At 49.7% G+C, this 21,227-nt stretch overlaps 1 protein-coding gene across 6 annotated transcripts in view; it reads right to left on the reverse strand.

Annotated features, from left to right (window-relative positions):
- The window catches only part of LOC101330266 (protein Shroom2), a 135,852-nt gene that overhangs the window by 71,764 nt on the left and 42,861 nt on the right, over nucleotides 1-21,227 (reverse strand). For 5 of the 6 annotated variants that reach the window (XM_019944706.3, XM_019944704.3, XM_019944703.3 and 2 more), the window contains exon 2: nucleotides 2,805-2,956. In XM_019944706.3, coding sequence (XP_019800265.2) covers nucleotides 2,805-2,956 — 152 coding nt within the window. Of the gene's footprint in view, nucleotides 1-2,804; nucleotides 2,957-5,429; nucleotides 7,789-21,227 lie in introns of those variants that run through there. The other variant, XM_019944705.3, reaches the window with a different exon arrangement.

Consider the following 21,227-nt stretch of genomic DNA (forward strand, 5'->3'; position numbering starts at 1 on the left):
AGTCTCATCAGCATTACATCAAATAAGCACTTGTTTCCCCACATCTCAGCACCAACGGGCATTGCTATTCCATTAGATCTCGGCCAGCTGGAGAATCAAAACCTGGTTTGTAAGTAAACTTGTCGATCCCTAGTTAAACGTCTTTTTAAACACTTGTTTCCTATGTGCATTTCTCATATTAGAAACTGCCTATGAGTGTCTTTCATCCAGCTTCCTACTGGGGTGCAAATTCCCTTCTTTATAGCTGTTGTTACTAAACCAACTTTATTACACACCTGCTTTTTCTTTTTTTGGACCCTAGAATAAGATCTGACATAGACCAACATTTCATTTTTACCTTGTGAGATGCAACCGGTGAAAATATTCATGCATCCTGATTCCGTCCCCCAGGATGTGTCACTGGCTCGCTTTTATTCGCTGCTGCCTCCCCCGGGCTGGCCGATGCCACACTGACAGGTTTTACTGAATGAGCACCTCAGTGTCAGCATCCCCATGAGGCCCTCCAATGATGCCCGTCCCGGGGCAGTTCAAACCAATTCGATTCAGTAAGTCCAAGCCCTTCATTTGCCCTTGCGCGTCGGGCACTGCAATAAGGAGCCGCAAACTGGCGAGACGGTCTGCTCACCGCGTCAACGAAGCCAGTGTTTTCCCAGTGGGGGTAGATGGACAGTAAGCCAACGAGCCGTCTGTGTGTTCTGGGGGCTCGGGCAGCCCCGCAAAGGAGACACTTCAGGTGGTGGTTTATAACCGCTGTCTCCCCTGTGTGGGTCAAGTGTCCCTCACCATCACCAGCGCTCCACCAAGTCTGACGGAATCCTGTGAGAACGTCACACGTCCTGCCTTAGGAGGCTTAATAAGGTGACCTCAAAGAAATTACGCACCATGATGGTACCCGTCCTGTCCCCTGCTCCCCCAGAAGTCTCCAAAATGGCCATTCTGAAACTTCAGTTTTCTGATTTACAAGGAGGACAGCCTATTCCACTGAGAAATGAGGCTGCTACATTAATGTGGCAAAGGATGAAATTTCTTCCTTCTTCGTTTCTGAACCTCCTCCTTGGATGCTATTTTGGTCCCCCCAAAATAAATACATAAAAAGTCCACAGGGATATGTCTTCAAGTCTGTACTAAAAACTGAAGGCCTTGAGTCAATTTACTTTTTAAAATATACAGCCAGGCTTCCCTGGTGGCGCAGTGGTTAAGAATCCGCCTGCCAATGCAGGGGACATGGGTTCGAGCCCTGGTCCGGGAAGATCCCACATGCCGCGGAGCAACTAAGCCTGTGCGCCACACCTACTGAGCCTGTGCTCTAGAGTCCGCGAGCCGCAACTGAAGCCTGTGTGCCACAACTACTGAAGCCCGCGCGCCTAGGGTCCGTGCTCTGCAGCAAGAGAAGCCACCACAGTGAGAAGCACATGCACTTCAACGAAGAGTAGCCCCTGCTCGCCGCAACTACAGAAAGCCCGCACACAGCAACAAAGACCCAAGGCAACCAAAAATAAACAATAAATAAATAAATAAATTTTTAAAAAGTAAAATAAAATTTACAGCCAACCTTGGAAAGACTGCACTAATTCTGCTAAAAGGGGCACGTCAACACTTTACTATGAATTAGCCAACTGTAGAACACAAGGTCGAGAATTATTTCTATCTGAAACCAGTCACCAGCATTCCCTGGCGGTCCAGGGGTTAAGACTCAGCACTTCCACTTCAGGGGGCACAGGTTCGATTCCTGGTCCCTGGTTGGGGAACTAAGATTCCCACAAGCTGTGCAGCGTGGCCAAAAAAAAAAAAAGTCCCAAAACACCTCCATGCTGCCCCGTAGTACCGTTCTAGTGCCCGTGTGTAGAAGCATCCCGTGCCCAACTTCACTTTCTGACCCCTTTGAATCATCCCAACTCCTATCCACAATCTCCTTTCTTGGAATATGCACTTGCTCCCCTCAGACCTCAGCACAGCACTGGAAACACCTGCCAGCTGACCTGTAAGTCTATATGCATCCCATTTTAGCATAAAACCCCGAAACCTGGTAGCCTGCCACCTTGTGTAAAACACAGGCAATGACATTTCATCATCTGGAGCATAAGCAGTTTCCTCACTGCCAGAAAACCACCGACATGTTGCCAAGAATAAGATTTAAGTATTCAAAATCACTTACATCGAAATTAACAGTCAACAGTAATAAAAGAAGAAATCTTTTAAGAACCTACTGTATAGCACAGGGAACTCTACTCGATACTTTGTAGGGACTTCCCTGGCGGTCCGGTGGGCAAGACTGCACGCTCCCAATGCAGGGGGCCTGTGTTCGATCTCTGGCTGGGGAACTAGATCCTGAATGCACGCCACAACTACAAGTCCACATGCCGCAACTAAAGAGGCCACGTGCTGCAATGAAGACCCTCAGTGCCACAACTAAGACCCAGCGCAGCCAAGATAAATAACTATTGGAAAAACAACAACAACAACTTTGTAATGACCTACATGGGAATAGAATCTAAAAAAGAGTGGACATCTGTATATGCATAGCTGATTCATTTTGCTGTATAGCAGAAACTAACACAACACTGTAAATCAACTATACTCCAATAAAAATTAATTTTAAAAAAAGAATGTTTAAAATTTTTGATGTTGGATTCATCCTTGGCCAAGAGATAGATTCCTAAGTGTACATGCATGTACACACACACGCACACGCGACTTAAGTCCAAATCACGATTGCCACAGTGACACGGCGCAGCCAATAGACTCCAGGTTTCATGGTCCCGCTCATCTCTGTTTGTAAACAAGGCACGAGGCCCAGGTCTTACCTTTTCACCACCAGCTTCAGGGTCTTATGCGACCCCTTCACCAGGCAAATCGCTTCCTGTCTAAACCCCGACAGACTGATGTCGTTGATGCCAACGATCTCATCTCCGGCCAACAACTTGTCCACTGCCGCCGCTTTGCTTCCTTCTTCGATCTGCAACACAGAAGTGTACCCTGTGAGCCTCTTGAACAAGCAAACAAGTCCCCAGGACTTGGCCAGGAAGACAACATGCCCGTGACACATGCCACCCACAGGTTTTCTCAGACTGGCTTCAGGACAACCCAGGGGTGAAGGGATCCACCTGGGCCCTGATTCCCAGCGGGAGACCAGGGACGCATCCCTCACCCGGTCTGCCTCCGCAAGGTGTACCATTCACGGAGGGGCGGGAAAGCGCACGAGCTCTCAGAAACACACCAGAAACAGCAGAGCCAGAAATACCGATTCACTTTCTGGATCTCCTTCCTCCAAAAAATCATGATAGTTTTTTTTTTAATTATTATTTACTAGTTATTTCTCATAGATTAATCCCGCACCTAGTTATTTCCGTAACAGCTGTATTTAGATATAATTCAGACAGCACACAACTTACCCATATAAAGATAAATGAGTGGCTTCTTAGTATATTCACAGAGTTGTCCAGTCACCACCACCACCCATTTTAGAACGGTTTCCTAACCCCAGAAGAAACCTCGTCCATGCCTGTCAGCGTTCACTTCCCGATGCTTCCAGCCCCTGGCAACCATGCGTCTGCTCTCTGCGTCTAGGGTTTGCCTATCCTGGATATTTCATATAAACAAAATCCTACAATAGGCGGCCTTCTGTGTCTGGCTTCCTTCACTCAGGTTTTCAAGGTGCACCATGTCGTAGCCTGCGTCACAGCTTCACTCGTTCTTATGGCTGAAGGACGCTCCACTGTAGGGACCGACCACATCTTACTTATCCGTTCATCGGTGATGGGTATTGAAGCTGCTTTTCCTTTCTGGCTACTAACGCTGCCGTGAGCACTGGTGTACAAGTTCGTGCTTGCGTGTGCGTCTTCACTTCCCTTGGGTGTACGCCTAGGAGTGGAATGGCAGGGTCGCACGGTAGCTACGGCGAACCTTGTGAGGACCTGCCAGACTGCCTTCTGAAGCAGCTGCACCACTTTACGTTCTGCATCCGAGGGCCCCAGTTTCTCCACATCCTTGCTGACGCTTAGCATCTGATTCCTTTCATTACAGTCCTAGATGACTACACCACGCTGGGAACGTAAAATACTCCCTACTCAGTGTTAAACACGCGTGTATGAATGTGTGTTGACTGACTCCTTAAAAGCGTTTTATGATTTTTACCCTGAGGAATCTTCATCTTTAAATCCTCACCCTCGTCTTCCCTATACAGTAATAATCCAACTCAGCATCAAATAATCCGTCGATTAACCAACCTGCTTCTGTACTAGCGCTTGGCAAACCGTGGCCCATGCGTCAAATCCAGCCAGCTGCTTTTTTTTTTTTTGTAAATAAAATTTTACTGGAATACAACCAGAGCTGTTTGTTTATACACTTCTACAGGAGAGAACAGCAGAGTCTGACCCACAAAGCCAAAAATATTTACTACTTGGCTTGTTATTAAAAAAAAGTTGCCAACCCCCGTTTCACACCGAAAAGCCATTATTTTTACGAACTGCTAGGAAAACTAGTGAAAGAGATGAATGCTTCTAGGCACAGAGGTGTACGAGTTAGGAAGTTCGCTGCTCTGTTTGCCAGGACTAACCTAAAAGTCCGTTCCGAACCTCACAAAGCACTAAAGCCGTGAACGTTTCTCCTCCGGTAGTTACAGAGCTGGAAACGAGGCAACTTACAGGCTCCGCTCTGAAACCACGTGGTGCTTTCCTAAAGTCTCCGCCCAATCCCAAGGACAGCTGAACTTTTCCTAGGTTAATAAAGCAATTATTCATTGCAAGTCCATGACATAAACAAAATGAGCACTCCTAACTAAACTATGAAGCGAACCATTCGGTTAACAACCGGTTTCAAAGTCTAGACAACTTTTATCCCGACATGATAACAGATCGTAAATGAGTTTCCACCCCACCAAGATTACACACTCAGCCACACGTGGCCAAGGTGAAGGTTACGTGGTGGGGAGTTTCTGTTTTGGCACGCCCTGGGTGGGAGGCCAAAGGGCCGTCCAGGCGGAGGGTCGGTGGGCAGCTGCCTGAGGGGAGGGGAGGGTACCCGGGGAGAGGTGGCCTGCTCACGGGGTGACCAGCAGCGGAAGGAATTTAAAAACTGGAGGGACGGGGACGGAGGCCTCCTACACAGAAAACAGACCCACCAAGAGCTGAGGACAGAACCCTGGGGCCCCAACACGGAGAAACCTGGAAGAAGATGGGTGGGTGAAGGTGCAGGAAGTGAACAAAGAGGGGGTGAGAGTCACAAAAGCCCAAAGAAGCAAACACGCGCAGAGCTGGCGAGAAGCGAGGGTAGCGCGTGTACGTGCGTCCCTCCCCTTGCGATGATGCCTCTCTGAATTTCAGCTTCACAAGAAAACTCTTCAGGCAAGACAACTATGACCAAGGAGCTTGCAAGGGCCTTAGGGCAGCTTTCCAAGGCAGGACGTCCTGGAGGCAACCCGTGTGACTCACCCATGACCCGGTGGGTTTTTCAGTCTCGTTTCCACAAACCCCTGGATGCACAAGTTCTGCGAGACTGTCTCCAAGCGCTGGCATCGAAGTCTGATGACATCGTGTTGCTTCCCCTCATCCGCAAAGACTTCCCAAGCTCCTCCTGCACCAGTGAAGACCGCACTCCGAAGTGTCCACCTGCGCCGTCCCGACCACACTCTACCTACATTCCCAGCAAAGACGGCGCTGGGCTTGGGCGACACAGAAGCTGGGGAATTCTCCCCGCCTGGCTTCCTCGCCAAGACAAACTGTCTGTTTGACGTTTATTGTGCTCATGGAGAAAACAGTTGTAAAAGAAGACGTTTTGAAAACCTCCAGTCTGTACTCTTGACCCCATCAAACTTCTCCCATTAGGAAGAATTAAATAGGCTTGAACTTGGTGGAGAGCAAACCTGAAGTTGGCTCTAGTCTCACAGGATACTTACTGACTCTGCCTGCCAGCACTGTACAGTGTATCACACATTACAGACACTCAGGATCGTTCTGTCACCGTCCCCTGCCTTATAGTCAAGAGAGCGCTTGGCATTGCCACTAGCAGAGGGAACTGCCTGACATCTACAGCACTCGGGAGCCACAAACAGGGCAGTCCTGTCCCAGAGCCACCAGGCGAAGTTCTCAGTGCCGCTCGCTGTAGCTCAGAAGAAAAGTCCCTTTACAAAAAGACAGGCACGCGAGAACAAATGACTCCACGCCCACGATGCCTGTCCGTGTGCCACGGGCAGAATCAACGTCCCACGTTCACGTGCCAGGTCCAATATTCTGGTCTGAGTGTTCACTGGCATTGGAAAACTCCAGCGTAGGGCCTCAATTAAGACTCAAGTGTCCCCAAATGTGCAGATTTCCTTGCTGTTCTTACGGAAACACTTTTTCTGGAAACAGCAGCGGGGGAAAAAACAGTCAATGGAAGTCTCGTTGGAACAAAGTTTTTGTATTTCATCCAACGGATGTTAGTTACAGCTGATCAAGGATGACATCCACGGAGGCCGGAGAACCTTGATTCTCCTGGGAGCCGGGACTCCCGTGGGAAGGAACCACATCAGGGCAGCAGGGGCGCGAGGGGCCGGGCTCGCTTGGCCTCGGGGCTGGAGATGAAAGACTTCACGAAGAGAGAGGCCCACGAAGGGCAACTTGAAAGGGGTGGCATGGATGGGGGCGGACATTCCACAGGGGGGTCTGCATGTGAAGATGGGGCAGAGGCAGGAAGCCGGGCCGGTCTGAGGAATGTCAGCCTGGCCCAGCGCAGAGCTCTGGCTGGGGAGCGTTTGAAGATAAGGGCAGAAAGAGGAAGATGAGGAACTTGACCTTGGGTCGGAATCTGGCATGATATCCTGGAGGCAGTGGGGGCCCCCGAAGGCCAGCACGGAAGCAGGGGAGCGACCTTCTTATTCCAGCAAATGCGTCTGGTAGCTTCATCCTGGAGGCTGACGCGAAAAGAATTTCTTCTGCCCGAGAACAGAAGGCGGCGGGTTCTGTCTTTGTACTGGACAGAAACAAGGGCTCAAACCAACACAGGGCAGAGAACACTAATGTAAGCAAGTGCTCCAGACACTGGGAAGGAAGGTCTAAGGACAGAAGCGATGCTGGACGTCAAGGGCCACAGGAAAGGGGTCGGCCGGGGGGAGCTCAGACGTTGAGCGGGACTGATGTGGAAAATCGCGACACCCAGAGATCAAAACCAAAGGAGGAAGAATGTGTTAAGTCCAGTATCATATTTCAAAGGCCACGAATCACACCCGTGATTAATCAGTTATGACTATCTCAAAGAAAGCTTTGCTGTCTGGAGAACAAGCCATGAGAAAGCACTGCCTTTTGTGAGCCAGGACAATCACTGACGTCACCTCCTTGGTCTGCTTCATTTAACTATTTTAACTCGTTCTCCTTGAGCTCCCTTGTTTCAGAAAAGAGAGCTGACTCATCCAGGAAAAGCATCAAATTGTGAACTAATCGGAGAGTGCATCTCTGGTAACCGAGAAGCCCATCGAAAACCAAAAACCTCTCAAGTGTTAAGACGTGAACATACCATCAGTCACTGGTCCCTGTCTCCCTTCTTGTACATCCCGAGGAGTGTTTTTATCGACTATTTGGGGAATTTAAGCTTCGCCGTAGCTCTGGAAACATGCTTAAGAAGGAAATCCCACCTCACCCCATTTCTGGAGTATAAACGCTTTCTGAAGAGGTGACATTGTTCGTTGGTTATTTTTTGGTCCAACCAGGGAAGGGTGGGATAATGAATTCAGCTTAACATTCCATGGGGGGTAGTTTTTCTTAACCTGACAACACAAAACATACTCAATGGCAATTTGGAGACGCAGTCACGCACGTAATAGGTCTTGAACAGGATACCCGGAGAAAAACATGGTCCAAAAGGATATGTGCACTGCAGTGTTCACTGCAGCACTGTTTACAATAGCCAAGACACGGAAGCAACCTAAACGTCCATCAACAGAGGAAAGGATAAAGAAGATGTGGTGTGTGTGTGTGTGTACACACACACACACACACACACACACACACACACAATGGAATATTACTCAGCCATTAAAAAGAATGAAATAATGCCATTTGCAGCAACATGGATGGACCTACAGATTGTCATACTGAGTGACACAAGTCAGACAGACAAAAAGAAATATCGTATGATATTGCTTATATGTGGAAAATTTAAAAAATGCTACAAAAGGCAGAAACAGACTCACAGACTTAGAGAACGAACTTATGGTTACCAAGGGGGGTGGGGGGAGAGATAGTTAGGGAGTTTGGGACTGACAGATACACGCTGCTATATTTAAAATGGATAACCGACAAGGACCTACTGTGTAGCACAGGGAACTCAGCTCAATATCTTGTAACAACCTAACTGAGAAAAGAATTTAGAAGAGAATAGATACATGTATACCGTATAACTGAATCATTCTGTTGTACATCTGAAACGAATGCAACATTGTTAATCAACTATACTCCGATATAAAATAAGAAGTTAGGGCTTCCCTGGTGGCGCAGTGGTTGAGAGTCCGCCTGCCGATGCAGGGGACACGGGTTCGTGCCCCGGTCCGGGAAGATCCCACGTGCCGCGGAGCGGCTGGGCCCGTGAGCCATGGCCACAGAGCCTGCGCGTCCGGAGCCTGTGCTCCGCGATGGGAGAGGCCACAGCGGTGAGAGGCCCGCGTACCGCAAAAACAAACAAAACAAAACAAAAAAATAAGTTAAAAAAATAAAAATAAAATTACCTGTACTCCTATGTTTTTTTAGTATAATTACTTCCTAAAGAAAACCACTTCTTGATCTTGGCCCTTCCTGTCCCCGGTCACGACACTCCAGTTTCCCTAATAACGCGCCATGAATGTGCCAAGAAAACATGGAAACTTGAGCACGTGGTGCTTATGATATGAAACGGTGACGTGGGACCTGTGATGTCACAGCCTATCCACATCTGAAGGGATTCATACTTGATATCCTCTTAAGGAAAAGTTGTTTCCACATTTTAAGCCAGAAAGTCAGTGGAACACCTGTTTAGAAAAGAATCAGAACTACGTGGTCTCTTAGTTCCTCAGTTCCTACATACATTAGGAAGGATGTACAGATTGAACCGTGTGTGTACCAATCCTCAAAACAACCAATAAAATATCAATTAGGGAAGAAAACTGCTTTCCTCATGGTTGACAAAAAAACGTACCAAAAAACAAGAAAAATGATAACTACCCCCACATGCAAAAAATCCTAAGAAACCGACACCCACCTCATACATTCGGATTCAGGTGAGCACGTCAGTATTCAGTCCCACACGCAAGAACACGAGGGTCTGCTCTGAAGATTATAACACACGCCTGCCACTCATGGCTAAAGCGAACGCTGGATCACATGCCACCCCAAGACAAAGGCAGGTGTGGCCCCAACAAGGCGACAGAGCCAGGCTGAGGGGCTGAGCAGGTCAATGAGACGTGTGAAGACCCAGAGGCAGTGGAGGCTGCACTGCGCAACCCCAAGTCCAAACACACACAGACAAGAAGCTGGCCGCTCAGGGAGAGGTCTTAAGAAACAGAGAGGGGAGGGAATTTGCAACAGGGGATCAGCAGCGGCAGCTCAGACCCCAGGCTGGCTGCAGAAGAGAACCCCGGGAGGAGCGTTCGTTCGGAGCCAAGGGGCCACGGCCTCCCCCGGGGAGGATAAAGCCCAAGGTATGTGCCTCTTCTCCAGGTGGGGCAAAGGTCTAGGGGCCTCGGGACCCTGCGGAGTCCAGAGCCTCAGCACAGCACAGCACTCTAGAGAACACGGGCCAACCCGTGCAAGGGACAGTTTCTGGAAAGCACCATTCAGGGAGCATTTTCCGAACACCCGTGCCTGGTACGTTACAATCCAGAAGGAGCAAGGTGTGCGAACGACCCATTTCAACACCACGCCAGCTAGCCTCTTAAGTGCAAACCACCCGTCGCTGCCCGAGCGAGCGGTGGTACTGGGGCAGGACCTGAGGATAGCTCTCCTCCGTGGGCTGGCAACTCTGCAAGGGTCCTCAGGAGAGGGCGCTGGAAGGGCTGCTGTCCTCTCCGCCTCCTCCTGTGGACAAGGCAGTGGCTGAATCCACCGCGGCTCCACAGCCAAGTTCCACGAGCACTCCAGCGGGCAGCTTCCCGGCCAGTTTTAGAAGCATGCCCTCGGACGGCTTCCCAGGGGTTCCACTGGCATGCCAGCCAGCTCCCTGGCCACCTGCCAGGTTCTGCACGGGCAGCTTCCTGTCTGTCAGCTAGCCTGAGGGGCTCAGTGACTTTGCTGTCACACCCATGCCATGCAGATCTGAATCTCAGACTGGGGGAAGGGAGGGCAGTAAGAGGGGGGCAGTCGCACACCTCCTTCCTCCTCCCTTATAGGTAACGTGCCTCAGCCCTAGAGGCAGTGGTTGGTCCTTGCACCTGCTACTCCTGCACTCTTTTAAAGCTCTCTCTACCCCGGAGGAGTTCCTAGCTCATCGTGACTCAGTAAGTTGACAATAAGTAATAATCTGCTAATAGTTAGTCATCCTTTACACCAGGGGCTGGCAAACTTCTCCTTCAAGAGCCATATGGCAAATATTTTAGGCTTTGCGGGGCCTTCCGGTCCCTATGGTAACTGCTCAACCTTGCCGGACAGACAGACAAGACATAAGGGGTGTTTTGCTATGTGGCCGGTTTGCGGAATCCTGTTTCCTATTATGCGGGCCCTGTTCCAATTACTATGCGCTTTCTGCCTCCCAACTGGACCCTGACGGATATAAATTCCATGTGACAGGCACAGCAAGGGAGGCACTCGTGGGCCCCGGCGGCACAGAGGAGGGAAGAGTCAAGCCACAGGGTTCGGGGAGGGGTATCAGGCAAGGTTTCACAGAGATGAGGGGTGACGGATCGAGGGCTGGAGACTCACCCCGACCCCTTCACTACACAACTGGAAGGGAGTCACTGGATTTTTCTTCGCCTCAATTCTGTCGCCCAAAACAAGGGTGGGAAGAGTTGGCTGTCTTACAAGCCGGGACCAACAGGGGAATAAAAGTGAGACAATTATGAAAATATTTTGTAAATTCAGAAGTATTATACAAGTATGTTTACAAATCATTTTACTTGTCATTTGCTGGTGTTCCAATCAGGACTACAGCACAGGCTAGGTCCCTGGACTCTCCAGTTCAGGGACACATGATCCCCATTCCTGATCATGAACACAGGGAAACCAGACGTTGAAGTGGTAAAGGGAGACTGCTTCACTTACAATACTCCAAGCTATTTAGGTAGAGTGGTTTCTAAGTCCTTTCAAGCAACATTGTTTGGGGGAAAAGAAATCCCGAAGCTCAGTTATCCTAGATGTTCTTACTGGTTATTCTCAAGCTAATTTAAAGTTTCTTTTTCCCTTGATTAGCGACTATAGCCTTACAGAAAACTTCTAAAATACAGCAAGTTGCCATTTACACATGGAGTGTTTTACAAAACTTTCCCCTAAGTGGATTATGTTCATGGAAACCCAGACCGCATTTCTCGCATTAAAAAAAACAAAAAACATGATTTAAGTGGTACTTAAGTTCTCAGGCTAAGACACAAATACCTCTTTAAAAGATGTCATGGTTTACATACTGTGGCTTTGCAAGGAAGCAAAGGGGAAAAAAGGACACATGCCCCATCTCCCCAGACGGCCCTTTGAAATGTACGCTGCTGGCACAGGTCAGGTGTCTATAACAGGCACAGCTCCGGGTCCTCGCGGTTAACACAGGAACTACGTTTTCTAGAATCTCTATCCCTGTACGGTTGGTTAGATTGGGTCCAAAGGAGAATCTGTCCAAGGATAGAAGGTGGAAGCGATGCAGAAGAGCCCGGCGGCCTCCAGCTTCTCTTACACCCCATTGCTCTGCATCCCCTGTCTTCCTACGAGGAGATGCCTGGCCCGGGCCCACGTACAGGTGGCTGCATGCAGGCACCCTCCGGGCCAGCTCCCCAGGCCGGCTGGGCGTGGCTTCTCAGAGGCACTCCTTCCGTCCAGGATCCCCCAGGTCTCCCTTACGGACCCTCTCCCACATTTACATAAGCTCAAACTCCTGTCACCCTGTAACAGCCACTGTGCCTCTGCTGCCCCGAGCGAGCGAGCGTACCTCGGAGAAGAGGCAGGGTGCGTCCCACGAGCTGCAAAGGAGTGCAGTGCAACCACGAAGACACCAGGAACCCGAAGGAAAGCAGCTTGGCAAGGAGCACCTGTAATTCTTGTTTTTTAAAAGCGTGGTTTAAAAACCCCACAGAAAATTTACCGTCAACCGTTTTTAAAGGTACAGCTCAGCAGTGTTCCCTAGAATTACATTGTGTGTAACCGATCCCTAGAACTTCATCTTGCACAACTCCATATCCATCCAGCATCTCCCGGCCCCTGGCAACAACCGTTCTGCTTTCTGTTTCCATGAACTTGACTCCTGAGGATACCCTGTGTAAGTGGAATCATACAGGATTGTCCTTCTGTGTCTGGTTACGGCGCTTGAGGTTCGTCCACGTGATCACACTTCTCTAACGCTAATATTCCATCGTATGTGTATGCCACATTTTCCTTATCCTTTCGCCTGTCGGTGGACACGTGGCCTGCTTCTAACCCCTGCAACTCTTGTGTACGGGGCGGATGCACAGATCAACACAACCACTTGCAGAAACAGAGAGAATAACCTTCAAGTCAACCCTGTGTAGGTATGTTCACCAAGAGGCCCGTACAAGAATGATCATACTGGCATCAACCACACCAGCTAAAACACAGAAACCACCCAAATGTCCAGCAGACAATACACGGCATAGCCCAACGATGGGGTACGATGGGGTACCACACCGCCTCTCCCCGCCACGGCGCTACAGACATCCAATACCAGGGCTTCCCCTCCAATACCAGGGCTGGATGGTCCTGTGCTCTGGGTGGCGGCCGTCAGACACTGAGGAGCGGCATTCTCGGTCCCCACCCACTAGGTGTCAGCAGCGTCCCCAACCCCAAGTCAGAACAACCCAAGCGTCTCCGGATACTACTCAGGGTGCCCCGAGGTGGGGGTGGGGGGGAGGGGGCTGGGGACAAAAGCCACCTCCCCCAGTTGAGAACTAGAGAAAGGACGAAGTACCTGCAACAGTCATCATGACTCTTGGGGAACACAGGAAACCGGACAGCTCTAACACCCCTTGGAACCTGCCGCAAAGCCTCTTCCACCAGCAACGCGAGAGGCCAGCGAGTCAGGCCAGGTGGAGCCACTGTGTTCAGCCAGATCCCACCATTACCAGGCGGAACAGGCCTTGTTCTGGACGCCCTGAGCCCGGCCCAAACAGCACGGGGCTGCAACTAAGAAGCCTCTGTCCTTTCTCCCCGCAGAAATGGTCCTCCTTGCCTGCAGGCTTTGTTGGCTGGGTCCCCTCTATTCACACCCCGCTACCCCTGACAGGCACACACTCACTCCGCCTGGCTCACCCCACTCATCCTTTTGGGTCCCACACCAGGACCCCCCAACACCGCTTCCACCATGGGACCCAGTGGCCACCTCCTGGCCTCCTGAATACCCTGAGCGCATCACCACTCAGGGCTCCAAACCCCCTGGTTTGGGGTTTTTATATATTCCTTATTTTTTTTTGCGGTATGTGGGCCTCTCACTGCTGTGGCCTCTCCCTTTGCGGAGCACAGGCTCCGGACGCGCAGGCTCAGCGGCCATGGCTCACGGGCCCAGCCGCTCCGTGGCATGTGGGATCCTCCCGGACCGGGGCACGAACCCGTGTCCCCTGCATCGGCAGGCGGACTCTCAACCACTGCGCCACCAGGGAAGCCCTATGTATTCCTTTCTTCCTTTCCTTCCCTCCTTCCCTCCTTTTTCTTCCTTCCTTCCTTCCTTTCTTTCTGGCCGCGCCACGTGGCGCACGGGATCTTAGTTCCCTGACCAGGGATGGAACCCATGCCCCCTGCAATGGAAGCTCAAAGTTCTAACCACTGGACCACCGGGAAGTCCCCCAAACCCCCTGTTTTCGGTTCCCTGCTTCTGCTGCCAGCCCCACAGCAAGACTAGCACCTCCTGGAGGATAAAACCCCGAGAGTCTCTTTATCTCTTCCCCTCCGATACCAGCGTCTGTCACGCAATGTCTGTGGGAAGGGTGAACAGAGAGGGAAAAGAGTCAGCCTGGAGAGTGAAGTTCCCGTCTAGAGCCAGCCTTCACCTTACACCACAGGAGGAATACGAGGCACACCTGCCCTTTGCAGTGCGTTGTACAAGCATCAGGCACGGACCGGGCAGAAGCAAGCGGCTCCGCAGCCGCCGGGGAACAGAGACCTGCCCCGACTCGAACCTTTTCTCATACATCGTTTGCACATGAGCAGTGGGAACATTTAAGCACCGGTTCAACAGGGATGACTGGAGTGACTTAAGTCTGCAGTTTTCAAAGAAGAAACGCGATCTGCAGGAGCTGATAGACAATCAAGAAACAGGAAGCGGAACTGCTGGACACGAGAACAAAGTGTCCCTGCTTGTCAGACACATGGCTGTTTATTTGTGATGGACGTTCCCAGCCTTCTGCTGTTTCAAAGAAACGGCGCCTGTTCTTTTAGATAAGGCTGCCGCTGGGCAACTCAGGAGAGGGGCTGCTCCAAGGGGACCCGCCCAAGGCCACCTCACCTTCCCTTTAGATGAGTCAGAGCTCCCCGGAAGGCTTCATCTCTCTATTGGGTGAAAGAGAGAAGATCTCACCCATCACGAGGGCTGTCTCTTTGAAAAACTCTCCTCAGGGATGCTGTCAGAGACAGAATGCTTGTGTCCCCCGCCCAAATTCACATGTTGAAACCCAACCCCCAATGTGACGGTATAAGGAGGTGGGGTCTCGCGGAGGTGACTGGGTTATGAAGGTGGAACCTTCAGGAATGAGATCAGTGCTGTTATACGAGAGCCCCCCCCCCCCCCCCACCGACAGCCGCCTCACCCCTTCTACCGGCTAAAGATACAAGAAAATGCCACCTATGAACCAGGAAGCAGGTCCTCGCCAGACACTGAATCTGCCGGCACCTGGATGGATCCTGGACTTCCAGCCTCCAGACTATGAAAACTCAATGTTTCTTGTTTATAGGAATTTTTTTTTTTAAATTACAGCAGCTCAAATGGACAAAGATAGATGTCAAAGGCCAAGCCTGGGGAACCTAACTAAGCACAGGAACCTCGGGGCTGCACACACTCGCACCCAGAGAGTAGGGAAGGGGACCGGGGTGCAAAAGACAGCCCTCGAAGGGGGCCCTGGGGCGGCGGCAGGGCGCTCCCCTCTGAAGGCGCAGCAGCTAGATCCGGTCCTGGCTGCTGGGAGCCCCGGGGAAATTAACAGCCAGTGTGGGCGGGTCTTCCAGGTTTCTGGGGTTTTTTTGTTTTGTTTTAAAGAAGCTGGAGATCTGGATTTTTACGGGTACTATTCCTCTGTCCTCAAATCGCTGGCACTCTTCTGCTTTTAAAACTTGGCGAGAACGCCCCCCACACCAAAAGAAAAGTTGCATGGGTAAGTCACATGCGCATAACCCCCAAGGGGCAGCCTGTGATTTGGGGCGTTCCCGTCCTACTCTGTGTACACGCCTCCTCTCTGCAGTTAGAATCCACCCCCACGCAGGATCCTGCACACACCAAGGTGGTCTCCGCTACGCCCACCGCCAGGTCCTCTTCCTGCCTCCCCACGGCCGGCCGGTCTATCAGGGCTTCGCCCCCATCCGGATCCTCCAGGATCCCTGACCCCATCCTGCGCAGGTGCCGCCCTCCACCGTTGTTACTAGGATCCGACCATCCGCAGTGGCCGGCAGCACTGTGGAGCCAGAGTCCCCGCAGACACAGGAGGGGCCACGTGCGTCCCCCCTCACAGGGAGGGTAGCCGTGACGGTCCTGACAGGAGACGGGAGCGGATGTCGGCTGGAGGCCTGTGAGGAAAGCCTTTGTCTCTGCCATCAAAGGGCAGAAACATCTGGAACCACCCTTTCCCTCTGCTTGTGGCCGTGAACAAAGACACCGACTGTGGATGCAGGGCAGAGACCCGAAGGGTCCCAGGGCCCTAGGTGTGCCCAGCATGGGGCTGGGCGGCGAGGCAGCAGCACACACACACCCCACCCCACCCTCTCCCGGGGCTCCCTGGAAGGGCCTAGGGTGAGGTCCTTAGAGAACCAGACGGGTTCATCCAGAAGACATCCATACTTTAGAATGAGTCCGAATTCTTTATAAATGCAAATCGTTTTTTCCTTTTAATGTTTATAATGTTAAAAAAATCAACACCAACTAAAACAGTTTGAAACACTAAAACTTTGTTAGCTTTTCTAATTAAAAAACTACTGACGGGGCTTCCCTGGTGGCGCAGTGGTTGAGAGTCCGCCTGCCGATGCAGGGGACCCGGGTTCGTGCCCCGGTCCGAGAAGATCCCACGTGCCGCGGAGCGGCTGGGCCCGTGAGCCATGGCCGCTGAGCCTGCGCGTCCGGAGCCTGTGCTCCGCAACGGGAGAGGCCACAACAGTGAGAGGCCCACATACCACAAAAAAAAAAAAAAAAAAAAAACCTACTGAAGGACTTCCCTGACGGTCCAGGGGTTAGGACTGCACTTTCACGGCCAAGGGCACAGGTTCAATCCCTGGTCGAGGAACTAAGATTCCACAGGCCGCGCATGGTGGCCAAAAAAGAAAAAACAACAAAAAACCGCTGAGGGGCATCATTTATTATCACGTCTGAGACACAGGCTACGAAAACCTATAACGTCTTGCTGTACTCATGTTTTTATTTAAGACATATTGCGTACGCCCTAGAAATCTACCAGCTCCAAGTCACTACATTTCTCTTCATCTAACACCTGTACTCCTGGCTGACAGAGGAGTATAATGCATTTAAAACATATATCATGGACGAGGGGAGTGAGGGTTGGAGACTTAGAAAATCTAGAGAGTTTAAATCAATGGGACTACTACATGCACACAGGTGTTTCACTAAACACATTCCTCATCTCCGCAGTAATATTATTTCTCCCCAGTGAACTGAAGTTTAGAATCAAACCAAAACTGCCAAAATATTATGTTTCTAACTTGTAACCTCCCTCTGTCACCTAAAAATAGAAAAAAAAAAGAAAGCACTTAAGATTTAAGCTACTCCATGCATCCCCTATATTCAGAGCAGCACTGTTCACAACAGCCAAGACATGGAGACCTAAACGTGCATCACGGATGAATGGCTAAAGATGTGGTACATGTATACAATGGAATACTACTCAGCCACAGAAAAGAACAAAATAGCTCCATCCGCAGCAACATGGACGGACCTAGAGATGATCACATTGAGTAAGACAAACATCATAGGATATCACTTATGTGTGGAATCTAAAATATGACACAGATGAACTTATCTACGAAACAGAAACAGACTCACAGGCACAGAGAACAGACTTGTGGTTGCCAAGGGGGAGGAGGGGTGGGGGAGGGGCGGACTGGGAGTTTGGGATGAGCAGATGCAAACTAGTATACGTAGAATGGATACACAACAAGGTCCTACTGTAGAGCACAGGGCACTACAGTCAATATCCTACGATAAACCATAATGGGAAAAAAATATGAAAAGGAATGTAAATATGTATAACGGAATCACTGTGGTGTACAGCAGAAATTAATACAACACTGTAACTCAACTATACTTCAATAAAAAGAAAGAAAAGATTTAAGCTACTCCAATCCTGATGCGTCTGTGCCGAAAAAAAACAGAAACCTTTTGCCGACTTTTCAGCGGCCAGCTTTCATAGGCGAAATCCTCATTCCTGAATGTTACATTTATGTCTCCCAAGTGCATTCACAGCTTTGGGGAAAAACTGGACTCATTCTTAAGTTTAAAAAAAAAAAAGACTCGTATTAAAATGACTTTAACTCTTCCGACACAGCAGCGCCTCATCGTCTGCCGAGGCAGGGCGCGTCGAGAGCCTCTGCGCTGTGCTTCGCGGGGGGGGAGGTGTGCAACCTTGTATCAGGACGTCAGAGTCTGCTTAGGAGCCCACTTCTCCTTCTTCCCCAGGCTGAAGATTGTATTACTCACTCGTCAAGGGAAAACAGGTAACCATGTGCCGGTTTACGATGGGCAGAAGTGTGCAGAGGCAGGCACGGGCCACGAGAGCCCGACACACCCCAAGACTGTGCCCGGAGGAGGGAAGGAGCCATTATGTCTTCCTGGGTTGGGGCGCTGTAACACTCAGCAGCACCAAGACCATTTTGTTGTTTTTTTTCCTTACTGGAGTATAGCTGCTTTACACTGCTGTGCAAGGGCATTTTTGAAGCTGGCCACAGCCTGCCTTCGTTTCATCTCCTGTGCTTTATTCCGCCCTACGGGGGACAAATTAATACAAAATATATATTCGTCTGCTAGGACTGATATGGGACTATTTGGGACTTTTATCACTGTGTTCAAAAAAGGGGGGGCAGGCAGCTATCTCCCATGACAGGGTATTAAAAAATACTTTGTCCAAAATGCCAAACGATATCACTTGTACCTGGAATCTAAAATATGACACAAATGAACTTATCCACGAAACAGAAACAAGATCACAGACACAGAGAGCAGAACTGTGGTTGCCAAGGGGGTGGCAGGGGGAGGGGTGGATTGGGAGTTTGGGGTTAACAGATGCAAACCACTATATATAAAATGGATAAACAACAAGGACCTACTGTAGAGCACAAGGAACTCTACTCAATATTCTGTAATAAGTGTATGCAAAAAGAATGTGAAAAAGAACAAACATATGTATAACTGCACCACTCTGCTGTACACCTGAACTAACACAAAATTGTAAGTCACCTATATTCCAATAAAAATTTTTAAAACAGATTACATTTCTTACGTTCTTATGTTCTATAATGTTCTAAAATACCATTTTCCCCCAAGGCACTAATGATTATTGCATGATTTTTCTGTAACCTAGAAAATTAGTATCTCATTTTAAAAATATAACTTTATCTATGAGGAGTATCCTTATAAAATTCTCTAAGTTGTAATGTGTTTTAGAGAATTTTCCATTTCCTGACTAAAGTTACTAGGAAATGTTTATATATCTACAAGTAATTTTAGCCTCAATTATTAGCATAATTAAATTTTTCTGCAACAGCAATTCTACAGTCATTTTTATTGTGGGTCTAATTCAACACACCTGAAAACTGCAATTCATGCAGACCTGTGCCCTAATAAGGTTATGATGTGTGTCCCAAGGGAGACTGCGCATAACAGAAAGAAAGCCTCCGGCAGACCCAGTTCAAACAGAAATTCAAGATGATGCCATTAAGAATTAAGCCTCAGGGACTTCCCTGGTGGCACAGTGGTTAAGAATCTGCCTGCCAATGCAGGGACACAGGTTCAAGCCCTGATCCGGGAAGATTCCACATGCCGCGGAGCAACAAAGCCCGCGAGCCACAACTACTGAGCTTGCGCTCTAGAGCCCGCGAGCCACAACTACTGAAGCCCATGCGCCCTAGAGCTCGTGCTCCACAACAAGAAGCCACGGCAATGAAAAGCCCGCGCACCTCAACAAAGAGTAGCCCCCGCTACTAGAGAAAGCCCGTGCACAGCAATGAAAATCCAACACAGCCAAAAATAAAATAAATAAAATAAGAAAGAATTAAGCCTCAGATGCTACCAAACAAACAAACAAACAAACAAACAAACAAACCCCAGCAAGGAGCTAGACAAGTCTCAGCAGGAAAACTTGTACAGACGGTTTGGGCACCAGGAGGTCATATGTTTGCTGCTCTCCACCCCAGCACAGAGAAGCCTGGAAGGTCCTTAGGAGCAGAGCGTGGAAAATCAATCTAGTCAATTGAATATTCCAAGCAATCAAAGCTTTAGCTGAATATGTTGCTGGGAGCTGCTGTCAGGTTTTTTTGTTGTTGCTGTTGTTTTTTACAGACTACCACTCGGCCTTTTCATGGGCACTAACCTCCCCCAAAGGATGTTGATGGCTCAGCCAGCTGGTAGTCACGCCCTGCCCTTCTGTACATCTCCATCAGCTTCAGGAGACACTGCCTTTAACGAGCAGGCCCTTCCTGCTGGACCCTAACTTGAACGGAATGAGGCAGAGACAGGCCTCTTGTCTGACACAGTGAACTCCTATTAATACAAGACTAGAAACTGATGGGACAAAACAGACACTCGTCACCTAGAGAACATCCCTGGCTCTAAGTTAAATTCCAGGCTAAGTGGTCAATGACTGATTAACAGAGTTTTACCACAGAATAAGGTTCTGAACTTTTTATCCTTATAAAAGCAGGACAGAGGAGGCAACCGAAAGCAAAAGCTAAAAGAGTAGTGTCACCAGAAAGGGGAAGCAGCAGTGTTTTGACAGAGTAGAAGAAAAACAATCCTGTACCTTTCCACATTTCCATTCATGCGCCTGGGGTAACAGCACTGTCTGCACACACAAACTTCAGAGGAAAATACTGGACGAACCGGCGAGAAACTCAAACATCTGAGTGGCAGCGCTGCACTGTTTTCTCTGAACTCCAGCCTCCTGGATGGCCAGTTAGCTCGAGGTAGGGCATATATGACCAAGTAATCACCGGGTTCTGGATCATTTAAGGCTCCGACCGAGAGACAAGCAAAGTGGAATTTATTACAGAGAGATGGGGAAACATGCAAACCACAGGACCGGGAACTGCCCAAGCAGGTTCCAGAGAGCAAAGAGGACAAGGAAAGTCCGCAACGGCCCCAGGGCAGAAACCGGCTGGTTGGCATGCCAAGGTCCTGGAGGCGGCTGCGTGAATGTGCTCCAACCCCTCCTTCTTTCCTTACTTCCTCGTGTAAGGATAAAAGTCCTAGCAGTCTGAGACAAGAGACTGGCCCAAGGTCGTTCAGTGAGTGAACAGCATGTACTGATATACATACACGTGGGCACATCTCCAGAGAGTTATGCTATGTGAAAACAGCCAATCCCCAAAGGTGACACACTGTCTGATTCTATTTATGTCTTATTCTTGAAATGAAACAATTACAAAACCAGCAGCCAGGGCTTAAGGTGGGGCTGAGGGCAGGAGGGAGCGGGTATGGCTATCCAGGGGCCACATGCGGGATCGAACGCTTTGTATCTTGACCGTATCCATGTCAACATGCTGGTTGTGACACTGTTACTAGAGGTTTGCAAGGTGTTACCATTGGGAGACACCAGGTAAAGGGTATGTGGCATCTCTCTATAGTCTTACAATTTCAAGCCAATCTACAGTTCTCTCAAAATACAAGCTTAATTAAAAAGACTGGCCAAGAGCGGATCACACGGCCACCCA

The sequence above is a fragment of the Tursiops truncatus genome, chromosome Y, assembly GCF_011762595.2.
Source record: "Tursiops truncatus isolate mTurTru1 chromosome Y, mTurTru1.mat.Y, whole genome shotgun sequence".
Lineage (NCBI taxonomy): Eukaryota > Metazoa > Chordata > Mammalia > Artiodactyla > Delphinidae > Tursiops > Tursiops truncatus.